The sequence below is a fragment of the Lissotriton helveticus genome, chromosome 2_1, assembly GCF_964261635.1.
Source record: "Lissotriton helveticus chromosome 2_1, aLisHel1.1, whole genome shotgun sequence".
Taxonomy (NCBI): Eukaryota; Metazoa; Chordata; class Amphibia; order Caudata; family Salamandridae; genus Lissotriton; species Lissotriton helveticus.
In genome coordinates this window covers 152,894,424-152,916,689 of record NC_136059.1, presented here as the reverse complement: position 1 = coordinate 152,916,689, position 22,266 = coordinate 152,894,424, and the positions used below count along the sequence as shown (strand labels likewise).

Here is a 22,266-nt window from a genome sequence, read left to right as displayed (position 1 = left end):
GCAGGAATCCATGGCATTCCTTACATCCAGCATTCTCCCACTTATCGAGAAATGGCTGGGTTTTCTCGGTGACTGCTGATCCCAGGCCCAAAAACTGCAGCTACATTTTTTGTTGGCACTGGACCCGCCCACACAGATGAGGTACTATTTTTATCAGGAGGTATGTGGGAACTCTGGGTGGCAAGAAATGTGAGACTCTGCAGATTGCAGTTCTTTAAAGTATCCATGGAAGCCACCCTGAAGTCCCCCCCTCATGTCTACTCTACAGGTTTGAAGATTTTCCCTAGAGTCAATGTACACCCTGACAGAGAAAAAAGACAAATAGTACTGCACAGCCACTGACTCCTCAATTACACAGCCATACTAGCTGGATTTGAGAAAGTAAAAATATTCAATTTGATTAATTATTGATTTGACTAAAATGGAATTCACAATGAATAATATAATTGAAAGTTCAGAATACTGAACCAATGACTCGTAGCCTTTGAGCTGTAAAGCCACAACAAGACACCTACCACTATACACACTATTCACACTCCTTTCATGCATCACACACACAAAACCATTCACACCGCAGACACTTGTGACAGTATATACAACTGTCCTTTCGCTCACCTTTTCGGACACAGACTCTACATCTCCTACAGGAAAAGGGTTTTTTGATTTTAAGAGGTATGTATTCAGGAAACTTGCGATCTTTCAATAGAGCCCCATCCTTCACCACTACAACTCTAGGAACACTTGCCTGCTCAGCTTAAACAAGGCTGCCTGTTACAGATGGCTGGAATGGAACATAAGTCATCTTTGAATGTGGAGAACAATCCTTTAAGGTTGCCAAATGAAATAAATGAATGGCCAACTTCTTATAACAAAAATATGACTTATGAACAGCACTGTATGGTTTCAACCCCTGATCTATGCCACCCTTGTGCATATTGTAGTCTAAAATGCACAGTTGTTTTCACACTTCTCCAACCTTATCCCAAACAGTCACATGTGAAGTATTTTCATCATGAATGTGGACATCTCTCCTGTCTGAAAAGTTTACAGCTAGGAGTTAATCACAACGCAGGTCACTGCACTGTCCTGTCTGAAGTTGTTTTTACATATAAACTCTTTAGGGAAACCTTTATGGTATGTTTCCACTTTGCACAATTCCTAGAACAATTGCACTCCAGTGTAGAAGTTACCTACGTATAAATGGTGACCTTTCTTAAAATGTCCTCTACCAAGTTCCCACACAATTTTCTCACTGACTCCAAAAGTGGACGGGCAACCAGGGGGTCAATAGAAGAATCCCTACCAGTGTACACCCTGAAATTATAGACCTATCCAGTACTACTCTCATACATCATATACGTCCCATCAAATGCCCTCTTGCTAGGATTGTACTGCCTAAAATCCAAACGATCCACATTTATTTCTTTCCCTGGAACGTAGATCTTTGAAAATCAACCTAAAAAATGATCAAGGACATGCTGAATCTTGAGAGAGAGTCACAATTAGGGTGATCCTGTAATTTTAGCTGAGGCATTATCAACAAAATGGAGCATCATGTTTACAGGAAATATAGCAATTGCCTTCAAGGGACTAGTTGACCAATATGAAGGCAGTGATGGTTTTCATATAAATCCCATCAAAAAGTTAAACCCCAGAACTACTTCAACTCGTTCAGATTTGTGAGAGTTCACCAGGTAGTTCTAGAGAGGGGCTTAAGTCTGGCACTATTGTCTCTCAAAAAATGTTCAGAATACGAATTAGTCTGGTCAGCAATCTCATCCAAAAATACCTTGTCCATAAACAACTGACCAAAATGTATAGGCAAGATGTCTACAGTATTGACTCTACACCCAGCAACACCACTAAAGAAAGGCATCTCAGGATAAACTATGTTTGGGGCAACCCAGAGCTCAGCATTTTCAATGGGAAACCTTTCAGCCCCAGGCTGCAATCCAAATTCCTCTTGCTGCATTTTCAACATATCAGTGTCCTCCTCTAAAGCAAGTACTTCCTCTACACTGATAGTGGCTACACCATCAGATGATTCCTCTGAGACAGAAAATTCACTGCCAGAATCTTGAACGTCATCCTCTGCCTCAGATGCAGAGGCTGTCTCAGAACCATAGACAGAAGAAGATTAAAAAGCAAACCAACAACCTACTGAGCAGTCAACCAGAGGTCAGCCATAATCCTTGCTTATAAAAGTAACCCAACAAATAGGTGAACAATAGCCAACACTCTGTAAACTAAGTAATAAACAGATTGGCTTCATCAAACCGAAAGTAAAACTACTGGAATATAGTAGTGTGGAAGGAAAAGCCATTCAGTACAAAGCACAGAAAGATCTATTTACTCAAAAGCAATACCACTCCCTTGCCTGAGACAGCAAAACCAAGGATCTATTGTGCCTACTTTGCACAGACACAGCAGGCACAGAGGAAGCCCCACAAACCACTGTTGGTAAGTCAGAATAATGGGATAAATATGTGCTTACATAGAGATTTCAGCGCATAAGTTTCCACTCATCAATACACCTGATACTGTATGAATATTAATTGAAACACTAAGATGCACAGGATTAATACAAACTGTATAAACAACAAATTGAAAAACAACTGAACTACTGTAAAGGCATATTGTGATTAGGACATTATCATTATCGTTTTATAGCCCTGAGGAAGTCATGCAGTAATCCCTCACTGACAAAACACATATGGACAGGATATAGAAACAAAAGAGGCCCAAGAGCCGAACATAATAAATGCAACTCGAGAGAAGCAAAAAAGACAAAACAATGTGATTTGCTAATACTGGACAGGTATAATACCGTTGATTCTACTACTGCGTGTGCTAGAGTTGTGTATATTCATGATCTGATCCTTCAAAATCCGGTTTGGGGAAATAGGGTGAGTTATGTCCTCCTCTTTACTCACTGCATGTGTATATTACTTAGTTTTCATCACATCTAGTGAGATAAGTCTTTTAGCGCCAGATACCCATCAAATCACCCATCTGTATGCTTTTGAAGATATGCATATAAATTCGCTAAGTGTTGTTACCCAGTGGCGTAGCTAGGTTGCCATGGGATCTAGTGCAAACAAAGAATTTGGGCCCCCACACTAGGGTGACAGCTTAGTTGCGTGTCAGCTACCACCAACATTCCTCAACCTCCTTTGATTGTTCTTACATATATCAAGTATAATCAACCTCATTTGACACAGCCTGCATCTGCCATATCAAAAATCACTACCATCTTCATACTCACAGTATTGTATTTCCACTCCTTGCACTGCAATTCTGCAAGTCAAATCCATAATTCTAAAAAGCATTACCAAAGCCTACAGGTTTGGCCCTTGTAAGTTGCATGCACTCAAAAACATACCATGCAGGTACCCCACACTCATAGTTCTGCCCTCGCATAGACACACATCCCTCACGCTACACTCACACAGGCATATGCCTCACTCTGCACTCACACATGCAAAACTTTCCACCTGTAGACCATGTACCCTGCACTCACAAAAGACAATGTTAATTCTTCATAGGCATGTCCCTCATAATGTACTTACAAAACATGATGGCTATCATGCTCTCACACAAGCCCACTGCACGTACACAGGTACACCACACACTAGGAAGGAGCTGAGTTTGGACTGATGGTGGCATAGGAGATGCAGGTTGACTATCTAGTGCATCAGTCTACTAGTGTAATTCAAAGCTTTTTAGGTACGCTACACTGAATGACACTGTGAGGCTGGCAAGGCAGATATAGCAGTCTTTTGGTCAGATGCAAAACACACTGAAACAGACAGAACACAGGGAGCAGAAGCGCAGGGGACCCTGACTCACATCCAAAGATATATAGCGCTGGTCTAGAGCCTCACAATCTTCCTAGAAAGACATGGAAAATTGTGGCACTGCAAGGCCAGTGCAAGTTTCCTTCAAAGATATGGAACAGGTATGCTACTATAGGGCCAGTGAGTGCAAGCTTCCTTCAAACACATGGAACAAGAGTGGCACTCAGGGCCAGTGCCAGCTTGCTTCAAAGACATGGAACACATATGCTGCTGCAAGGCCAGTGAATGCATGTTCCCTTCAAAGACATGGAAAAAGTGTAATGAAGGGCCAGCCAATGCAAGCTTCCTTAAAAGACATGGAACAAGTATGCTACTTTAGGGCCAGTGAGTGCAAGCTTCCTTCAGATACATGGAACAATCTTGGTACTGAATTTTGAGCCAGTGCCATCTTCCTTCAAAGACGTGGAACAATTATGATACTGCAGGACCAGTGAGTGCAAGCTTCATTAAAAGACATGGAAAAAGTGTTGCACTGAGGTGCCAGCCAATGCAAGCTTCCTTCAAACACATGAAGCAAGAGTGGTACTTGGGGTCAGTGCAAGCTTGCTTCGAAAACATGAAACAAGTATGCTTCTGCAGGGCCAGTGATTGCAAGCTTCCTTGAAATACATGGAACTCATGTGGTACTGAAGTACAAGCCAGTGCAAGCTTACTTCAAAGACATTGAACAAGTATGCTACTGCAAGGGCAGTGAGTGCAAGCTTCATTCTAAGAAAATAAACAACTATGTGCATGATTATTTAATGCCTTTCCTAGATTCAATGGACAAGAGGCATTTCAAATTTGATATAAGTGCAATGAACAGAACTGAGGTATACAAGTGCAAGGTTCACTCATAGCAGAATTTTCACTCACAAAACAGGTACAGAACCAGGCAGGCGTACACACTTCACTCACAACCATAGAAAACTTACAGTTCTGGTGAAAAACAATGCAAGCTTGCCTTCAATGCACACAACATGGACAGCATCTGCAGCAGCAGTCCTAGACTGTTTGTAAACACACACACAATGTGCAGTATTTGGATGCAGTTTAAGTTCATGTCATATGCAGCACGGGTACAAGATGGTCATCAGCAGTGGAAGCTAAGATATCCTCACATAAAAAACAGGTACCACATTGGCAGCAGCACCATCTAAGCCTATTTCAGACACAGAGTACCCGTGGCAAAGTATAGAGGATTGATCACTGAATGCTCCAGCCAGGTGCTGGACTCTGGTTCAGATCAAGGTCCTCTTGAGCCCTCAAGCCCAAAATGAGCGGAGCTTTCATGTCGCTTCTGCCTGATACCCGCAATCTAACCTCATGTATCAAGAAAGAAAAATAAAGCACTAAAACTTCAGTCAAACAAGAGCAAGAAAGGGATACCAATCTAATGACTGAATACGGAGTGAGAAACTAGAAAACCTGTGATTAATCCCAGATTGGCCACTTGACCAAATTGTGTGGTCCTAGTCAACTATTCCATTTTATTGTGCCACCTATTTTCTTCATTATTGCGTATGAGAAAATCTCGAACTACATAAAATTGTACAAAAGTCTCTCGTGTTTGACTAAATTGATTATAATGTTTGCTCCATGTAAAGTAAGAATATAGCCTACATATAACATGCGCATGACAACTGACTTGAATTTTAGTTCACTAATGGTGTTGTCAGAGTAAGGTGTCGGGGCATGAATGTTTCTAAGTTCTTGTTTAAAAACAACGCCAATCAATGCAGTGATATCATGTGAAGTCCTTAAGATAAACTCTTTGAGAAATTTACTTTTTTGAATTTGGAAGACATTGTATCATATTTTTACATAATTTTTGATGCAAGATTTCCGTGCCACATAACTTGTACCTGGACTCTTAGAGCCAAGATGGGCTCTTAGATACAAGACAGACCCTTAACTTGGCTCTCCCTGTTAATTTCTTGGCTTGCCATCTTTACTACAGTACTGTGCATACCAGTTACTCGAGTTCCCCCTCTCTCAGTATCTCGCTCTAAGGAGCAACATTTGGTATTCCAAGATTCTGACTAGTTTCCATGTGTCTCAGAAGGATAACTATTCCTACTTCTGGTTTTAATAAGGAAGAATTACGCATTAGCGGCCCCAAGAAATAGTTTTAAAATGACCTGTTCATTTTTTAGCAGACAATGAAGCAAACAACACTCGCATCATTCATTTTCTCAGTTCCAGCACTCTGGTGTAAGTAATTCTATGTTATTTTACTAACTGCCTTCGCCTGCCCTTCACCGGTCAGGCTGAATGTATTGAATAATGTGACAGCCTAGTCTTCGTTCCTGTCCTCAGAAGCCACCCATCAGCATGGACATAGCATCATTTGTGCCCCTTGCTGGCATCATGCATGGAGGGGAAAATGGTACACTCTGCATTTACAAAGGTGGGAATACCCACTGCTTGCCCATTCACTTCGCCTGCAAAGAGAATGTTGCAGTTCCCTACATGTGCTTCAGTTTTTTTTTTAAACTTTATTTACCATTTTAAACAATAATCTTGGTTCAGTACATGATCACAATGCGACATTTTGATATGCAAAAAAAGATCGTTTTTATCAAAGAACATATTGACACTTTTCCCCAAGCAAGGTATAACTACAATTCCGCGTACTATAAAACATCTGGTGTAATGGGATGATTGTCCCACTTACAGGCAGGTTACAAAACTGTCTCATTTTAATATAATACCTGATATTTCAACCAATCCCAAAGTGGAGTATCCCGGATAGTGTTTGCGATACTGAGGGTTGCGCAATGTCAAGTAAATAAGCTTTCAAGGGCCCCAATACATCCCTATGTCTTGAGGTCGGGGGCAGTGTAAAGGCAAACAAATCGGTATTAGTGTTGCTGTAAATCAGGCTTCGTAACCATGCTTTGGATTACGGCTACAGTTATTTCCCTTTTCGCCAATAATAACGCTATTGAGGTGTACCTACTCAGCTGTTTGAGGATATTTCGCACATACCCCAAAAAGTCTACTTGAGGCGTGGGTTGCAGAACTAGGTCTGTCATCATACACAATGTATCATATACCTCCCTCCAATACGCCGCTACCTTCCTGTAATTCCAAGTCTTGTGGGCAAAGTCAGCTTGCGTAGCCCCACATTTAGAACAAGTGTGTGGTCTAGAGTGGCCAATGGAGTGAGTTTTTGCGGGAAGCATATAGGCTCTCCATAAGAACTTAAAGCGCAGCAGCTTATGTTTGCTATTCAATGAGACTTCCTTGATTTGTACACAGCAAAAAGCCCATTGTGCATCTTCAATCGGATGTCCCAAATTCTGTTCCCAAACCAGTCTCTGGTTGGCAATAGAGACGTTGCGATTTTGTATAATTTGGAAATTAGGTGGTCCCACTGCACACTAGTGCTCAATGTTGTTAGCGGTAAAAGGTATTCTGGTTCTAAGGGGAAATCGAGTAGTAGTGCTTGAAACACACTGTGCAATCTAGTGAAAGTGAATTTGTCCATGAATGTAGTGTTCCAAAGTCTTCACCCTCTGCGCTATGAAACATCTGCCCACTTGGGAATAGGTCCCTAAAAGTACGTAGTTCATATCGGTCAAGCGTTTTTTGGACAAGCTTTTCTTCATTGATTGGCACTCATGGATTATTTGCGAGTGAAATAGCAGATGAGTATAATTTGTGTCCCCCAGTAACTGTAGCGAGTTTGCGCCAGGCCTAACTAGTGGTGGAGACAGTTTGTATATCTATGGGGTCTCCGGGGAACCCCTTGGGTAGGATCGTGTTTAGTGGGGCCGGGCTAACCAAGTCCACTCTAAGTTTAGAATAGGGTATGCGTGCATCCGGATGATACCAAGAATAGGCATAGCTGCACTGCGCTGCCAAATAATAAATCTGAAGATTTGGGACCCCTGAACCACTTTGGAAGAATGAGAACGTCACATGCAACCCTGGCCTGTTTCCCACCCCATGCAAGTCGAATGAGATGTGTGCTCAGTGTGAGAAAGAATTTGTTTGGGAGTGGGATCTGTATATTGTGGAATAAGTACAAAAATCTAGGTAGGTCTATCATTTTAATCAGTGCCACCTTACCAGCTAATGACAGCAGCAATTTAATCCAACGCTCCACTAGTTGCTCTAATGCGTAAACCGCTGGGCCATAATTTAGGCGAATAACGTGCTCAGCTTCCGTATGCAGGTGTATCCCTAGATATTTAGTGGTGCCCTCACACCATGTCAGTGGGAATTCATAATCCCACTTAGTTGTACTTACTGTCAATGGGAATATTTCAGAATTACTCCAATTTATGGTTAATCCAGAGAAGCCACCAAATCGTATGATCTCTCTGTTTAAATGTTCAAGATTTTCTTGTGGACTCTACATACAGGACAACACCATCTGTATACAAGGATACCAACAGATGTCCGGTTGTGAATTGCAGTCCGTGATGCAAATGTTTCTCCTTCAGGTGTCTGACCAACAGATCCAAGGCTATTATGAATAGTAATGGCGACAGCGGGCATCCCTGCCTAGTGCCCCATGTCAATCTGAATTGGGGGGAGAGGGTGCCATTCAGTCTAAGCTGGGCAATGAGCGAGATGTATAGGAGTGCAGTCAAATCAATAAAGCCCTTAGGCATGCCCATTTTCCTCATAACCGCTAAAAAGAAAGGCCATTCTGAGGAGTCGAGTGCCTTTTTTGGCGTCTAACAGTACCGCAGCATTAGGGGTTTGCGGGTCAATCCCATTAACTGTGGCAAAGAGAGTTCTGATGTTTAATGCTGTAGAGCGGTGAGGAACAAAGCCGGATTGCACCGGCGATATTATCCAGTCCAGTAACAGGGCTAGACTTATTGCTATCATTTTGCAAGTATTTTATAATCCAGGTGCAACAAGGGCAAGTGCCTGTAGGAGCCGCACAATATCGGATCCTTACCTGGTTTTGGTAACAATATAATCACAGCCTCACGCAAAGTGGGAGAAAGAATCTGCTTTCCCAGAGCTTCATTGTATACTTCCAATAAGTGTGGGGCTAGTATGTCTTCGTATGTTTTGTAGAAATTGGCAATAAACCCATCTAGCCCTGGAGCTGTGGATCTGTTGATGGCTTCTATAGCCTCAATAATCTCATCCTTAGAGAAAGAATCCGCTACCTCTGCCAGATATTTATCACTGTCTGCAGTGTCAGGCGTCAGCCGTGATGTATACAATTGTGTGTAATACCGCAGGAACTCATCACATATGTCTGGAGTACCAGTAAGAAGGCACCACTGTGGGTTTTGTAGGGTTGTGATACATGACCGTCCCAACGAAGGGCGGAGCATTCTCGCAAGTGTGCAGCCTGGGTGCTCGCTCTCGCCGTAGCGCCGAGCAATGGCGTATTTACTCAGATAGTCCGCCTTGCGCTCTACGGCCTCCTTGAACTCTGTCATTAGTATTAACCGTCTGTTTCTTGTGTATGTCGGATAGTTTCCTGATCTAGCGTGCGCAGTTTCGACTCAATCTGTCTAATTGTTGTTCAAAGATCCCTTAAAACTCCAGCATGTTTAGAGATGTACACCCCTCCCCTGCACGCTCTGAAGGCCTCCCAAAGTGTAGCCCACGTGGAGACCGAGCCAGTATTTATGTCAAAGTAATCAATTATTGCTTCAGGAAGCTCATCTTTAAAGACGCTGCTATCTTGTAGAGCCTGACCCGGGAGCCTACACTTCCTTTCCCTTCCCTCCGGTCTAGGTATTCTGAGGGTCAAGGTGACAGGTGAGTGATCCGATAGGGTTCTGGGTAGATGCACTATCGCTTTGAACCAAGTGGCCTATAAGGGATTGACTAGCCAATAGTCCAGCTGTGTCCAAGTCTGGTGTGGAGCTGAGTAATGTGTGTCAGCTTGTTCTCCCAGTCTACAGTGGCTCCACACATCCAGTAAGCTACAGTCCTCTCACAGCACCAACAAAGCAGCACAAGCTCGGGGCTGAGTGTCAGCTGATGTAGATGTGCTATCTCGAAGCGTATCTATAAGGAGATTAAAGTACCCACCCATGCATGTGTGCTCCACCTCAATTTGAAGGAGCTGTGAGTGTAGCGCCCCAAAAATGTGTGGATATATGCACACAAATGCAATTTTGTGCCCCATCAGATGCCCTATGAAAATCACGTAACAGTCCTCACTGTCAGCTCTTGTCATATAATGTTGAAATGGAAGTCGTTTGTGTATGAGTACAGCGCGCCCCTGGCATAAAAGCTATAATTAGCAAAGGGTCTGTCGGGACCCCAAGTATAGAAAACGATGTTTTCGAAGTTATGGACAAGTGTGTTTCCTGGGTGAATACTACTCCTGCATGATGTTGCTTTAAATAGGTCAGTACCTGTCTACCAGTGTCAGGTCAGTGTGCATGGATAACCCCTCACCCGCCATTAGGGAAAGTGTCTATCCAGATGTGTAGGGAAGCATTGTCAACAGTTTCGTACCATATGAACAAATAAAATGATAAACATTGCAATAAATTGAATTTGCAAAAAACAAACCCCTTCCCCACACCCATCCTGCTAACCCCAATGCAAGGACATAACCCCTAACCAAATAAGTACCTGCAACATTATACTCCCAACTCTGCACCAAAAAACGGTCATAAATGTGCAATCCAATAATGAACCAACCTAGGGCGATACACCTTGCCATTCCTTCGACTTATAAATTCTATAACATTGGACAAATCTGAAAGCTATGTGCTCTTAGCTATGTAGCCAACTTTAGTTTGACAACCCACCAGATCAATATGACTTTACTCGACTCAGTCCGAATTAAACAGTTCCAGTGCCGCCCTCCTTGGGAGCCCCCCACTCTTTTAAAGTCATGACAAAATTCTTGGACAGTACTCGGTGTATCAAACACTCGCGTCTTTCCATACACGTCTACTCTTAGCCTGGCAAGATATAACATGTCGCACCTGGGTCCCAAGCTTTGCAATGTGGCCTTTACTCCAATGAACTTCCTTCAGGCTTCTTGTACCATTGCAGTAAAATCAGGGAAAAATCAATACTGTGGAGCCCTGCCAGGACAAAGTTCCAATCTCGTGCAATAGTCTTAACACAGTGTCGCGATCTCGATAGTTAAACATTCTAGCAATGATTGGTCTGGGAGGAGCACTGGGAGTAGGACGTGGACCCAGAGAGCGGTATGCCCTCTCAATAAGGAACATATGGGTGAATGCCTCCTTAACAAACAAAACCGTGAGCAATGATTCCACAAAAAGGTCCATTCTGCCAGTGTTTGTGGACTCATCAATCCCAAGAATGTGAAGGTTGTTGCGACGACTTCTCGCTTCCAAGTCTTCGCTTTTCATTGCTACAGTCTTTCATATTTTTTCCATTCGGTCAAACTTGTTCTTGGATTGTGTGGCCCCGTCCTCTAGGTCAGAAATCCATCCCTAGGCAGTGTCCAGATGACGTTCATGGGCATCCAGTCTGGTTCCAATAGTGTCTAATATCTTTTCCAAAGAGTCGAACCGCCCATCCAGGGAGCGAAAACCATCTCTCAATTCCGCCAAGATGGCGTCTACGCTATGGGGTGCCTCGGCCGTGCGCAGCACATCGTCACCGCCCTCCGCCATATTAGTATCAGTCGTCTCCACTAGGGCGCCAAGCTTGGAGAACTGCAATAACGTTTGCTTACGGTCTTCTTTATTTTTTTTACAATCCCTCCTATTTGGCCAGACTGAATCCAGAGCGTCCGGTTGGCCAAGCCGTCCTCGTCACAAAGCAACCTCCGGAGGGCAGGATCGTTGGCAATTTGCAGGCTTAGGAGCCAAGATGTCGGGTGGATCGACGAAGCTCCAGTGCTACACAGCCATCTTGGTCGGTAGCCAGGCCACGCCCCTTCAGGTGCTTCAGTTGACTATGCTACTTGGAGTCTGTCCCCTGCAGCGGAAGGGATCGGACTGTGCTAACAGCAAGCTCCCAGTGCTGGTCGGGCTCCTGTGGCCTTAGTAGGGTGAGACGCTGGAACAAGTTTCAGAATGGTGGTGCTGCCATCAAAGTTACATCACTGAACTCATAGGGATTCTGAAAAATCAAAGTAGAATCAAACTGACACTGAAAGTAGGCCCAGGCACGAAAATAAAACTGGCACCACCCTTTGTGAATTAGAAAAAGTAAGCCATGTTTCTAAACTAGAGTGGCTTTGAAATTGTAAAGACACGCTGAATAAGTGTTTAGCAAGGTATGGAAGAGTGCATTGATTTGAGCTTGCAGCAGGTAGTGTTTAAAATCAGGAAACTCCACAGTAAAAACAAACCCAGCTAATTATAAAACAGGTCTGCATACAGCCAGAAACCCTCCCACACACCTACTTGTCTGACCAACTCTTCTGGCACTGCTTGATTGCCCTGTAGGCCAGACCCTGAATCCAAGCATCCCACAAAGAACAAGGGTCACAGATGAGCCACGCCCATTCAGCAATAGAGCGGTAATGGTGTAGTATGTAACTGGTGTTGTATTTAGGAGCACACTCTCACAAATATATCACTAAAGTATGGTGTGGTAGACCACTATCATTTACAACAGCACATTTTCCATTGAAATGACCACTAACATCGTACAGTGCACAATAAGTGAAAATTGGCTTTCAGCAAATATTTGTGATTTGTGTATCTCCAAGTAAAGTGTTTCGAATTGTTTTGATCATATTACAAGTCTTTGTTTCCATTACACTTTGGTATTAGAAAAAAAGTTCTTTATTTGTGCTTTCCTGTTTATATATTTTAAAATATTTCTACTGTTCATTCATAGGTCTTTACATTTTGTTCTGTGTTAGAAGGAATTGACATCCTAAAGCCTTTCCTCTCAGACCAGCAAGATGTTCACAGTTCACTTTACAAAATCCTCACACTTTGAAGTAAGCGAAAGAAAAGTAAACACCAGTCTCCATAGTCAAAGAATAAGCAGAAATTTGTTCGAAGACATGACTGACATTTGACTGGTGTCTTTTAACACACATCAAATGTGACACGCTAAAAACAAAGGGGCAGATTTATGAAGGCCTTGCGCCGCCGGTGCGTCATTTTTAACATGGGAAAAAGTGACGCACCGGCCGCGCAAGGCCTTCATAAATCTGCCCCAAAATGTAAAGCCATCTTTAATGCTCGTTCACCTTTGCAAGTCCAGCATGGTTATTTAGGTGCCCTCTCAGGACTTAAGGGGCTGCTGTAGTTGGGCCCCCTCCCACGTCTGGGCACCGGTTCATTGCACTGGCTGTACCACTGCTATCCACGCCCCTGACATTACCTGCTGCTGTATTGCATCTTCAAAAAGTTATTTTTTTAAAGTTCAAATGATTTTGCTGTGCCTTATACTGTGTCCCTCTGGGGAAGCTGTGGCACTGACAAAGATAAAGATGATAAGGACTGTTTGCTCAGCTAATGACTGTCTTCCGATTTATCCTTTTGTTACATTGTGGTAACTGTTGATTCTTCCTTATTTTTTATTCTCAGAACCTGTCATTCCATCCTTCATTATCCTGAAGGAGTCCAACATCAATGCTACTGAAAAGATGGTTGTGCTACCTTTGCACCCTGTGCCTGATATCCATGGGCCTATCAGGTAACTGCCTGGCAGATCCATTTATGCTGAGCTCATTCGAATTGTAAAATAACTGTGCACATATTTTCTGCGACACAATTCATTTTTAGGTTCAACTCAATGCCCTACTGTTGCGCTGCATGGCTGTCATTTACAGTTTAAAACCAGAAAATAGGTATAAATATGTACACATGTTTATGGATTTACTTAAAAAACAGTAACAAGCCTATGGTGCAAACCTTCTTCCATTATATTAAGCATCTCATGAAGCCTTTATGAAGCAGCCACCACAAAAAGAACAAACAGTTTTCCCAGCCTTCAGATATAAACTTCATAATCAAAATTTACACTGATAGTGAGAAAATGATACAAAATTGTTCTTTTTTCTTTTTAGGTCGAGCCTAGAGTCAGCACACATGTGCTCCTTGGCGAGACTTGCTGTTCTGGAGTATGGAATAGAAGCCCAGCCCAACCTCCGCCCATATTTGTCATTGGCTTGTGTCATTGTCCTTCATAAATGCTGGCTTCTGATTCGTAAATTGGCTTGTTAGTCCCTCCTTAGTACCGCCTTGTCTTCATTTGTAACCTCCGATGAGGGCTGACCCTTTTACTTTGGTTGATACACGGTACGTGTTATTTAGTCTTGTAAGCACTATTTTCTTTATTGAGTTTCTCTGGCCGCAGGAACGACGTGCTTTGCTTACATAAAGTGCGTCATACGTGCTTTCTCTTTTGAAGCAGCCAGGACAATGGCGGCCACTTCTTTCCAGTGCCATAGGTCTTGCAGATCTATTGCATTGCAAATTATTTTTTAATTTAATTACTATGGTGCCCGTTCACGTAGCACACCATTTGCTTTACAGGCTGTCACACGCACAAGTTTTATAGACACAGGCTCCAACCTGTGTTTCAGTATTAGCTCGTTTTCCCATGGCGCATCCCATGTCTGTCACTGCCAAAGTCCCCACAATGTCCCCACACCTCGTTTCCCTCAGTACATCCACACGTACGCGCTCTTTGGCCCTCGGTACCTACATTTCTTCCCCAGTACCCAAACTGCATTCCTGTTCATTTCCATCTCATTAAGAGCTCAGACCCCCTTCAGCAACTCTTGCGCAAAGGCCAAACCTGTCTGCATTCCCTTGCAGTGGCTCCCGCTCGTCACAAATAAAAAGATGATGTCCGGTGCAAGTAAGATATTTATTAACTCAGTTACTGTGTAAAATTGGCACCAGTATATCATGTAGCCCCACAAAGCCCAGTCCAAATCTGCCCACCCCAGAATCATTTTCGTCAACACTCCACATTTCACTAACTACGCATGTTAACACTAACAGCTTCCTTATTCCTATTCTCCTGTGGAATTACCTCCTACCCCTTATTTCCTCTGTTTGCCACTTCTTAGCCCCATGTAAATCTCACACCCCTTCCCTTTACAATTCCTGATTGTTTAATCTTGTCCTATCTCCCTGTCCACCCCCCATCCTATCCCTGGTTTTCAGCATCTTCTCCTTATCTTGCTCACTCAATAGCCCAAAATACCTTCCCACTTCTAGTCCCTGTTCCCTTCATCCCCCTTCTACTCCTCTTTGGACCCTCTCCATCTTCTTTGCAGCTGTAGAAAGCTGGCTCTGTATATAGTATACCAAAGTGAGGTATTGTGTGCACAGAGTCCAGTGGAACCCCAAAGGCAGGCAGAGGTAAAGTTATATAGAACCTTACTCTCTATTTGTAGTAGCGTGGTTGAGCAGTAAGGTATTCTCAGAGGACAGGGTTAAGCATTTTTTTGTACACAATCAGTTAGCAAATGAATTCACACACTCAAAGACTGAACTTCAGAGCAATTGTTTTTGTATAAAAATATTATTTTAGTTATTGTATTCTAGAACAAAGCAACCCTGGCACAGGTAAGCAATACATACTTTCCAGTAGTAAATGCTGAATGTTATACAGTTGTATTGCAATTGTAAATGTACTTTGGTGTGACTGACAGTATTGTTTCAGAGAAATGCAATCACTTGTAAATACATTACATATGGCCCAATTCACAGAACTAACTTAATACAAAATCCTAAACTTACTAGCATTTTCGTATTCACAGAAGGCACTTACTCATTTTGGTATTCACAGAAGACACTTACTGATTTCGGTATTCACAGAAGTTAGGAGTCCTAACTTTAGGACTCTAAATGCCTTCTGTGAATACCGAAAGTCTTAAAAATTGGATTTTTCTCAGTTTAGGAGTAGGAAAGTTAGGACTCCTGGTTATGGGTATTGGTTTTAGGTAAGTATTTGGTAGTGGGAGTTAAGGTTCTGGGGTAGATGCAGCGGTCCCCCAGGGTCAGTGATGTACTATTGTTACACCCTCAGCGGCACTAGGGCAGCCGGGTGCAGAGTGTTGAGACCCAGTGTTATCCAATGTGGGATAGGGGGCCTCCGGTTGGTGGCTGCTGGCAAGCAGGCCGCTGGGTTGTGGGAGCAAAGCTCCTTGTCTTTAGCTCAGGGCAAATGGGGAAACAAATTAGCACCGAAGGTGCACCCTCAACAGCACCAGGGGCCCGGGTGCAAAGTGCTGTTTCAACATCAGATGCCCTGTTGTTTCCAATGGAGATTCTCCAGTTTCCAAAAGCACTGCAGGCAGGGAGACAAAGGACTTCTGGGTGCGACCACCACTTCGAGAGGTAAGTTGGGAAGTTAGGGGTTGGTTAGGCACCCTTGGTTTGGGCACACAAAGCTGTGGGTCATCGGGGGCAGGGGTGCCTTTTGGGGTCCGATCTTCTTACCAGCTCCTGGTCGCGGTTAGGGTGGGCCTTCTGGATTTAGACTGCAGGCATCGGCTGGAGGCTAGAGGCAGGTCAGGGATCGCTGGATCTTGGTTCAGGATCGCTGGGGTGACCTCCTCATGGTATTTGTACTCTCGAACTCGGGCCGCGGACGGCGGGTGCAGAGTGGGGCGGATTTGCAGTTTCAGGTTGCAATGGAACAAATCCGATGTTCACAGGAGAAGCAGTCTTTGGAAGTGAAGGAAGGCAGTCCACCGGGGTTTTTGAGGTTGCTGGCTGCAGGACACACCGAGATTTCACAGGAGCAGGTTCGAAGGGGAGACAGGCCGGTAGGGCTGAGGCCAAGTCAGTGGGCGTATTCCTCTTGTTAGCTGCTGCACGGCTGTTTGGTCCTTATTCTTCTTTTCTTCTTGTTTCTTGTTTCTTGTTTGGATCTGAGGAAGGGAGGTTCAGGGCTACCACTAAATACTATATTTAGGGGTGTTACAGGTAGGAAAAAGGCACGTACCAATGGGTCCCTTCCCTGGGGTGGGTACACCCCCTATTATGCCACCCTCCAGAGGGAGGGGGGCATGTGGCTGTCCCTAGTGGGCTGAATCCCCCCATCTTCAAGATGGCGTGGCCCGAGAGTTGTGCTTTACCTTGCCTCCCCCACCTGAGGTGTGAAGTTGGCAGCGGTGGGCACACACCTCTTCCTCAATTGTTTTTCCCGCAAGTTCTCCTGCCCAAAGTGGGGGCAGAACCAGTGGAGACCATTTGTTGAAAGTAGCAATTGGCTTGGAGAAGCTAAGAAAGGCGACAAGCCATCGAAGTTTCCCCTTCATGAACCTGCCCTTCCTGGGGGAGGAGGCTTGGCATCTCGTCCCAGGATGTGCAATTTCAGGCCCCAGAGAGCAGCAGGCTTTCAACCCAGGGGTCCATAAACATGTCTGTTGGTGGCAGCTGAAAGCAGCCACTTAGCCTGGACACTAGTGTTGCGTTAGTTTTCAGGGAACATCTCTAAGATTCCCTCTGTGTGCATTTTACATTAAATCCCACACTGGAATCAGTGTGGGTTTAATGTGCTGAGGAGATTGATACCAAACTTCTAATTTTTCAGTGTAGCCATTATGCTGCTGTGGAGTTTGTAATGATAAGCTCTAAAAATGGAGTTAGACAATGTAGGGGTACAGGGCTCATGCACCTGTAACCTTACCACTGGTATCGTTCAACCAGCTAGAGGGGTGACTGAACTATGCTAGGGCTAGGGCAGTGGGTTGTTGGCATGGCCATATTGACTCTTTACTTTGTTCTGCACCAAATCACGCAGACTGCAAAGGCACTATGAGAGTGTGATGGTACAGGACCTCTAAGGGTGGAACTTGATTGTCCGGGACCCAGGGCCCATCAAGTCAAAATGCAGCAGTAATCTGGCAAAAAGTGGGGTGGGGGTGTTACTGCAAGAGAAACAAAACCCACTTTCCAACAGCAGCCCCACGTTCTCTGCTTTCTCTACTACCTTTGAGGTCCCTCCACTGTTCTTACTCCCTATCCTTACTTCACCCTTCCCCCACCCATATATATCTCCTGTTCCCCATACGCTCTTTTTAACCCCCATCGGGGTCCTCTTCTTTCCAGCCCTTCTCCTGTCAAGGTCCATTTTCTAACACCCTGCCCATCCCTGCTGATGCCCTCCAGCTTCCTATCCCGGCCCATGCAAAGAGCTGTTCTACTTTTTACAACGGGTATCCATTGAGTGCAGTTGTGTCTTTCCTAGTGCTGAACCCTAGTTAGTAGAGGAGCAGGGATTGGGTAATGCCCCCAGTGGTCTGATGCAATTAGAAGGTACACAGTACAGAACCAACAAATACATGCGTAAATAAACATATAACTACAATATGTTATACTATACTAATTCTTTACCGTCAGTGGTGTAATCAGATGTAGACCATTGCATTCTTCAACAAAAATATTATGATCAAATTTCATCTTTTTATTGCAACACTTTGTAGGCAGCACATTAATATATTGCACAGTTGATAATACAGGTTTAAAACTAAACGTGATTGACCAAACACCATTAAAACAGATATCACAAGCCTTGAATATGGTGTTCTTTTATGTCCATGATGGAATGGGAAGAGTGTGCGTTTATTTGTTCTTGTTCCTTGCGACAGGGGCATGCAGATTCTTTTATAACCAAACGGAAAAATTAACCGAGTTACAAATACGAGCTTGCAACTGTTGATTCATGTTTACATGTAACTAAACAATTGGCAACGACTTCAGAGGTGGTCGTTTTTTTTATTTTTAGTTTTTTTAATCTTTTTATTAAACAAGCTTCATAGACAATACATTAATCTGTACATAAGCATGCACATCTGAGCTCTGAGTCATGATGACTTTCACACATTGTAGTTTAGAAGAATATGGGATCAGGTATGGTGTCAGACATTGTATACAAAGGGGGTACCTAGCCTCATTCCTGGTAATGTCCAGCACCTATGGAAAAGACTTGTAGCCAATCACTTCACTATGGTCATTCAGAGCCCCTTAGGCCTCTTCATAGCCCTCTAATGTCCCCCTATATGCACACCACTGTGCCCACTCCTTCTCCCGTTTCTTGGCACAGCCTCTGCTTTTATAGACCGTTTCCTCCGCCCTCTGACACCAGTCTAAATCGTTCTCCCACTTCGTGACTGAGGGAGGGAGTGGCACCCCCCATCCCTTGGCAATGTTTCACTTCGCGACTCCCGCTGCTAGCGTGAGCCAGATGTTGGTGTACCTGGTACAGTCTACATCACCCTTTATTGGAAGCAGAAGCCATTTCCTCCTCGAGCCAGAATACCTCCTGCAAGTTTGGTATCAATCTCCTCAGCACATTAAACCCACGCTGGTTGCCACTACTCTGGCCAATATTGCCGTTACACTGCGCCAAAGCTGTGCAATCCTTGGGCATTACCACAGACTATAAAGGAAGGTGCCCTCTCCCTGGTAACCCCTAATGCACTCTGGGGATGGTCCCCCTCCCATCTTATTTAAGAGTGTTAAAGGGTAGTAGGAGCGATGTAATATCCAAATCTGGACCAGTCGGAACGGTACCCGTATCCCTCGGACCCTGGAGCACCTTCAGCCACTCCTCATCTTCTATATTACCCAGGTCGTCGGTCCAAGCAGCTCTCAGAGTTGTCAATGGATCTAGCAGATTATTCATAAGCTTCCGATAAATTGTTGAGATTGCTTTTTCTCAGGGATGGGGTCAATAAGTAATCTGTCCTCTAAGGGTGAATTGTCCAGAAGGGATGTGCCGCGTCGCAAGTATGTTAATAGTGCATGCGTAAGCCTCAAGTAATGAAACCTCTGGGTTTCAGCCAGGTCAAACTCTTGTTTTAGATCTTCAAATGGCAGTGGAGCCCCCCACCTCCACACATCACCCAGCCGCTCTATTCCTTTATTCTTCCAACCTGTAAAACCTTGCAATGCGACCACCTCTTTTAACCCATCGCCCGACCACAGCAGGGTCCTGCTGGTTAATTTGTTCTGCCACCCCATTGCCTGATTCGCCTCCATCCAATAAAGTAAGAACAGGTGATGCCTACGGTATACTACTTTTTCAGTAAGTTCTAGGACAGATACTATTAATTATCCTTCCTACACACACTTGGTTGTCTAAAGAATTAAATCAAAATTAATTTTAGAAGACCAACAACCTATATTCCTATACATGCATATTCATCAAATCAATGAATTGAAAGAAAAACTGAAAAAAAAACTGGAAAAAAACTTTTTTTCCAAAGTCCATTCTTGTTTTATCTTATTTAGAAAACACATACACATATAAACATTACACTAATATATACAAACATATATATACAATATTTATACAGACATCAATTAACAACATCTAACAACAATCCAACTCAAGACAAATTATAAAAAATAATTCATACATAAACCAAGAACCTGATTTCTGGTTCAATTGCCCATAAATATTTCAACTCAGGGATGTTATCCAACAAATATGTCCTAACATTCCCTGTACTAAGGTCACCAACAGTAAGTGTACTGGAGTTTTTTAAGGAAAAAATTATTTCTCCCTTTGTCACTATAAAAACTCTTTTTTTTACATTTTATAAATTTTCCATTTATCTCATGCTGATGCCGTAAACAAGCAGTCGACGCATTTCAGCCTCTATTTAATTTCAGGACTCTTCAGGACTTTAGGGCAATGAAAACAAATGATTCCTTTTCTCTATGTTTCGGTCGAAATCAGTAAATGCATCCCGAAATTTGCAGTGCAGAATATAGCCCGCATATAGATATCCGCCGCTATCTTTCGGGAGACTCACGCCCTCTCGATGGGTAACCACGTCTCTGATTTCAATGTGTCTGGTCTGTAATTCGGCCTCAGTCCTCCGTGAGTCTCCCGGAAGATAGCGGCGGATATCTATATGCGGGCTATATTCTGCACTGCAAATTTCGGGATGCATTTACTGATTTCGACCGAAACATAGAGAAAAGGAATCATTTGTTTTCATTGCCCTAAAGTCCTGAAGAGGCCTGAAATTAAATAGAGGCTGAAATGCGTCGACTGCTTGTTTACGGCATCAGCATGAGATAAATGGAAAATTTATAAAATGTAAAAAAAGAGTTTTTATAGTGACAAAGGGAGAAATAATTTTTTCATTAAAAAACTCCAGTACACTTATTGTTGGTGACCTTAGTACAGGGAATGTTAGGACATATTTGTTGGATAACATCCCTGAGTTGAAATAATTATGGGCAATTGAACCAGAAATCAGATTCTTGGTTTATGTATGAATTATTTTGTATGTCTTTTTTATAATTTGTCTTGAGTTGGATTGTTTTTAAATGTTGTTAATTGATGTCCGTATAAATTTTGTATATATATATGTTTGTATATATTAGTGTAATGTTTATATGTGTATGTGTTTTCTAAATAATATAAAACAAGAATGGACTTTGGAAAAAAAGTTTTTTTTCAGTTTTTCTTTCAATTGATTGATTTGATGAATATGCATGTATAGGAATATAGGTTGCTGGTCTTCTAAAATTAATTTTGACTTAATTCTTCAGACAACCAAGTGTGTGTAGGAAGGATAATTAATAGTATCTGTCCTAGAACTTACCGAAAAAGTAGTATACCGTAGGCATCACTTGTTCTTACTTTATTGTATTGTGCCCAGATGCCTTGGGTTATTGGGTTACCCCTGTCGTTAGTGATTCGCCTCCATCCAGCATGTCACAACAACCACTCTGTGTGGGGGCCTTTTTGGATAATGTTTTCGTGCATTCCACAGCTGCTCACAGTTGCCTACTGGCATAGCATCTCTAGCTACCCTGTACGCTGGCTCGTCTCTATCCGCAAAGACACAATTGTTTACTACTAATAATTGTGATGCCCAATAGTAGAACCGCACATCCGGGACAGCCAGGCATCCATCAAATACCTGTATTTTCAACTTATGGAGAGCTATTCTTGGAGTACCTGCCTGCCATAGCAATTCCCAGGTATCTTGGGAAATCTGCTTAAAAACAATCTGTGGGACTGGACAGGGGGTGTTTTGCAGAATGTACAGCAGTTGCTGTAGGGCCATCATCTTGAAAAGAGCCGCTCTCCCCGTCAGGGACAATGGCAGGGCATGTCAGGTTTGCACATCCATACGGAGTCTCTCCAGCTATGGGGCAAGAATCTTCTCAAGAAATGGCTGTTGGTTCCGAACAATCTGGATACCCAAGTATTTAAAACCCTCCTTGGCTATGGGTGCTGCACACTATGCTGACAATCTCGGGGAGAAAGGGGGCGACAGCGGGAACACCACTTACTTTGCCAGTTTATAGTGAACTCCGAATAACTACCAAATAAGTCAAAAATATGGAGTACTCTGCCGATAGAATGATACGGCCTCGCCAAGTACAGCAGAATATCATCCGCATTAAATGATATGCGGTCTTCCCATACCCCTGGTGACTCAATGCCCCATATCATTAGGTCCTTCCAAATCCAGTGCACTAGCGGTCCCAACGCCAAAGCAAATAATAAGGGCGACAGAGGGCAGCTCTACCTTGTGCCCATCCACAAGGGGAAT

General features: G+C 43.4%; 1 protein-coding gene across 1 annotated transcript in view; it reads left to right on the top strand.

Annotated features, from left to right (window-relative positions):
- Positions 1–22,266, top strand: part of LOC144819260 (receptor-type tyrosine-protein phosphatase kappa-like) — an 880,755-nt gene that overhangs the window by 801,464 nt on the left and 57,025 nt on the right. Inside the window, exon 7 of the mRNA XM_078677229.1 lies at positions 13,307–13,415. Coding sequence (XP_078533355.1) covers positions 13,307–13,415 — 109 coding nt within the window. The remainder of the gene's footprint in view (positions 1–13,306; positions 13,416–22,266) is intronic.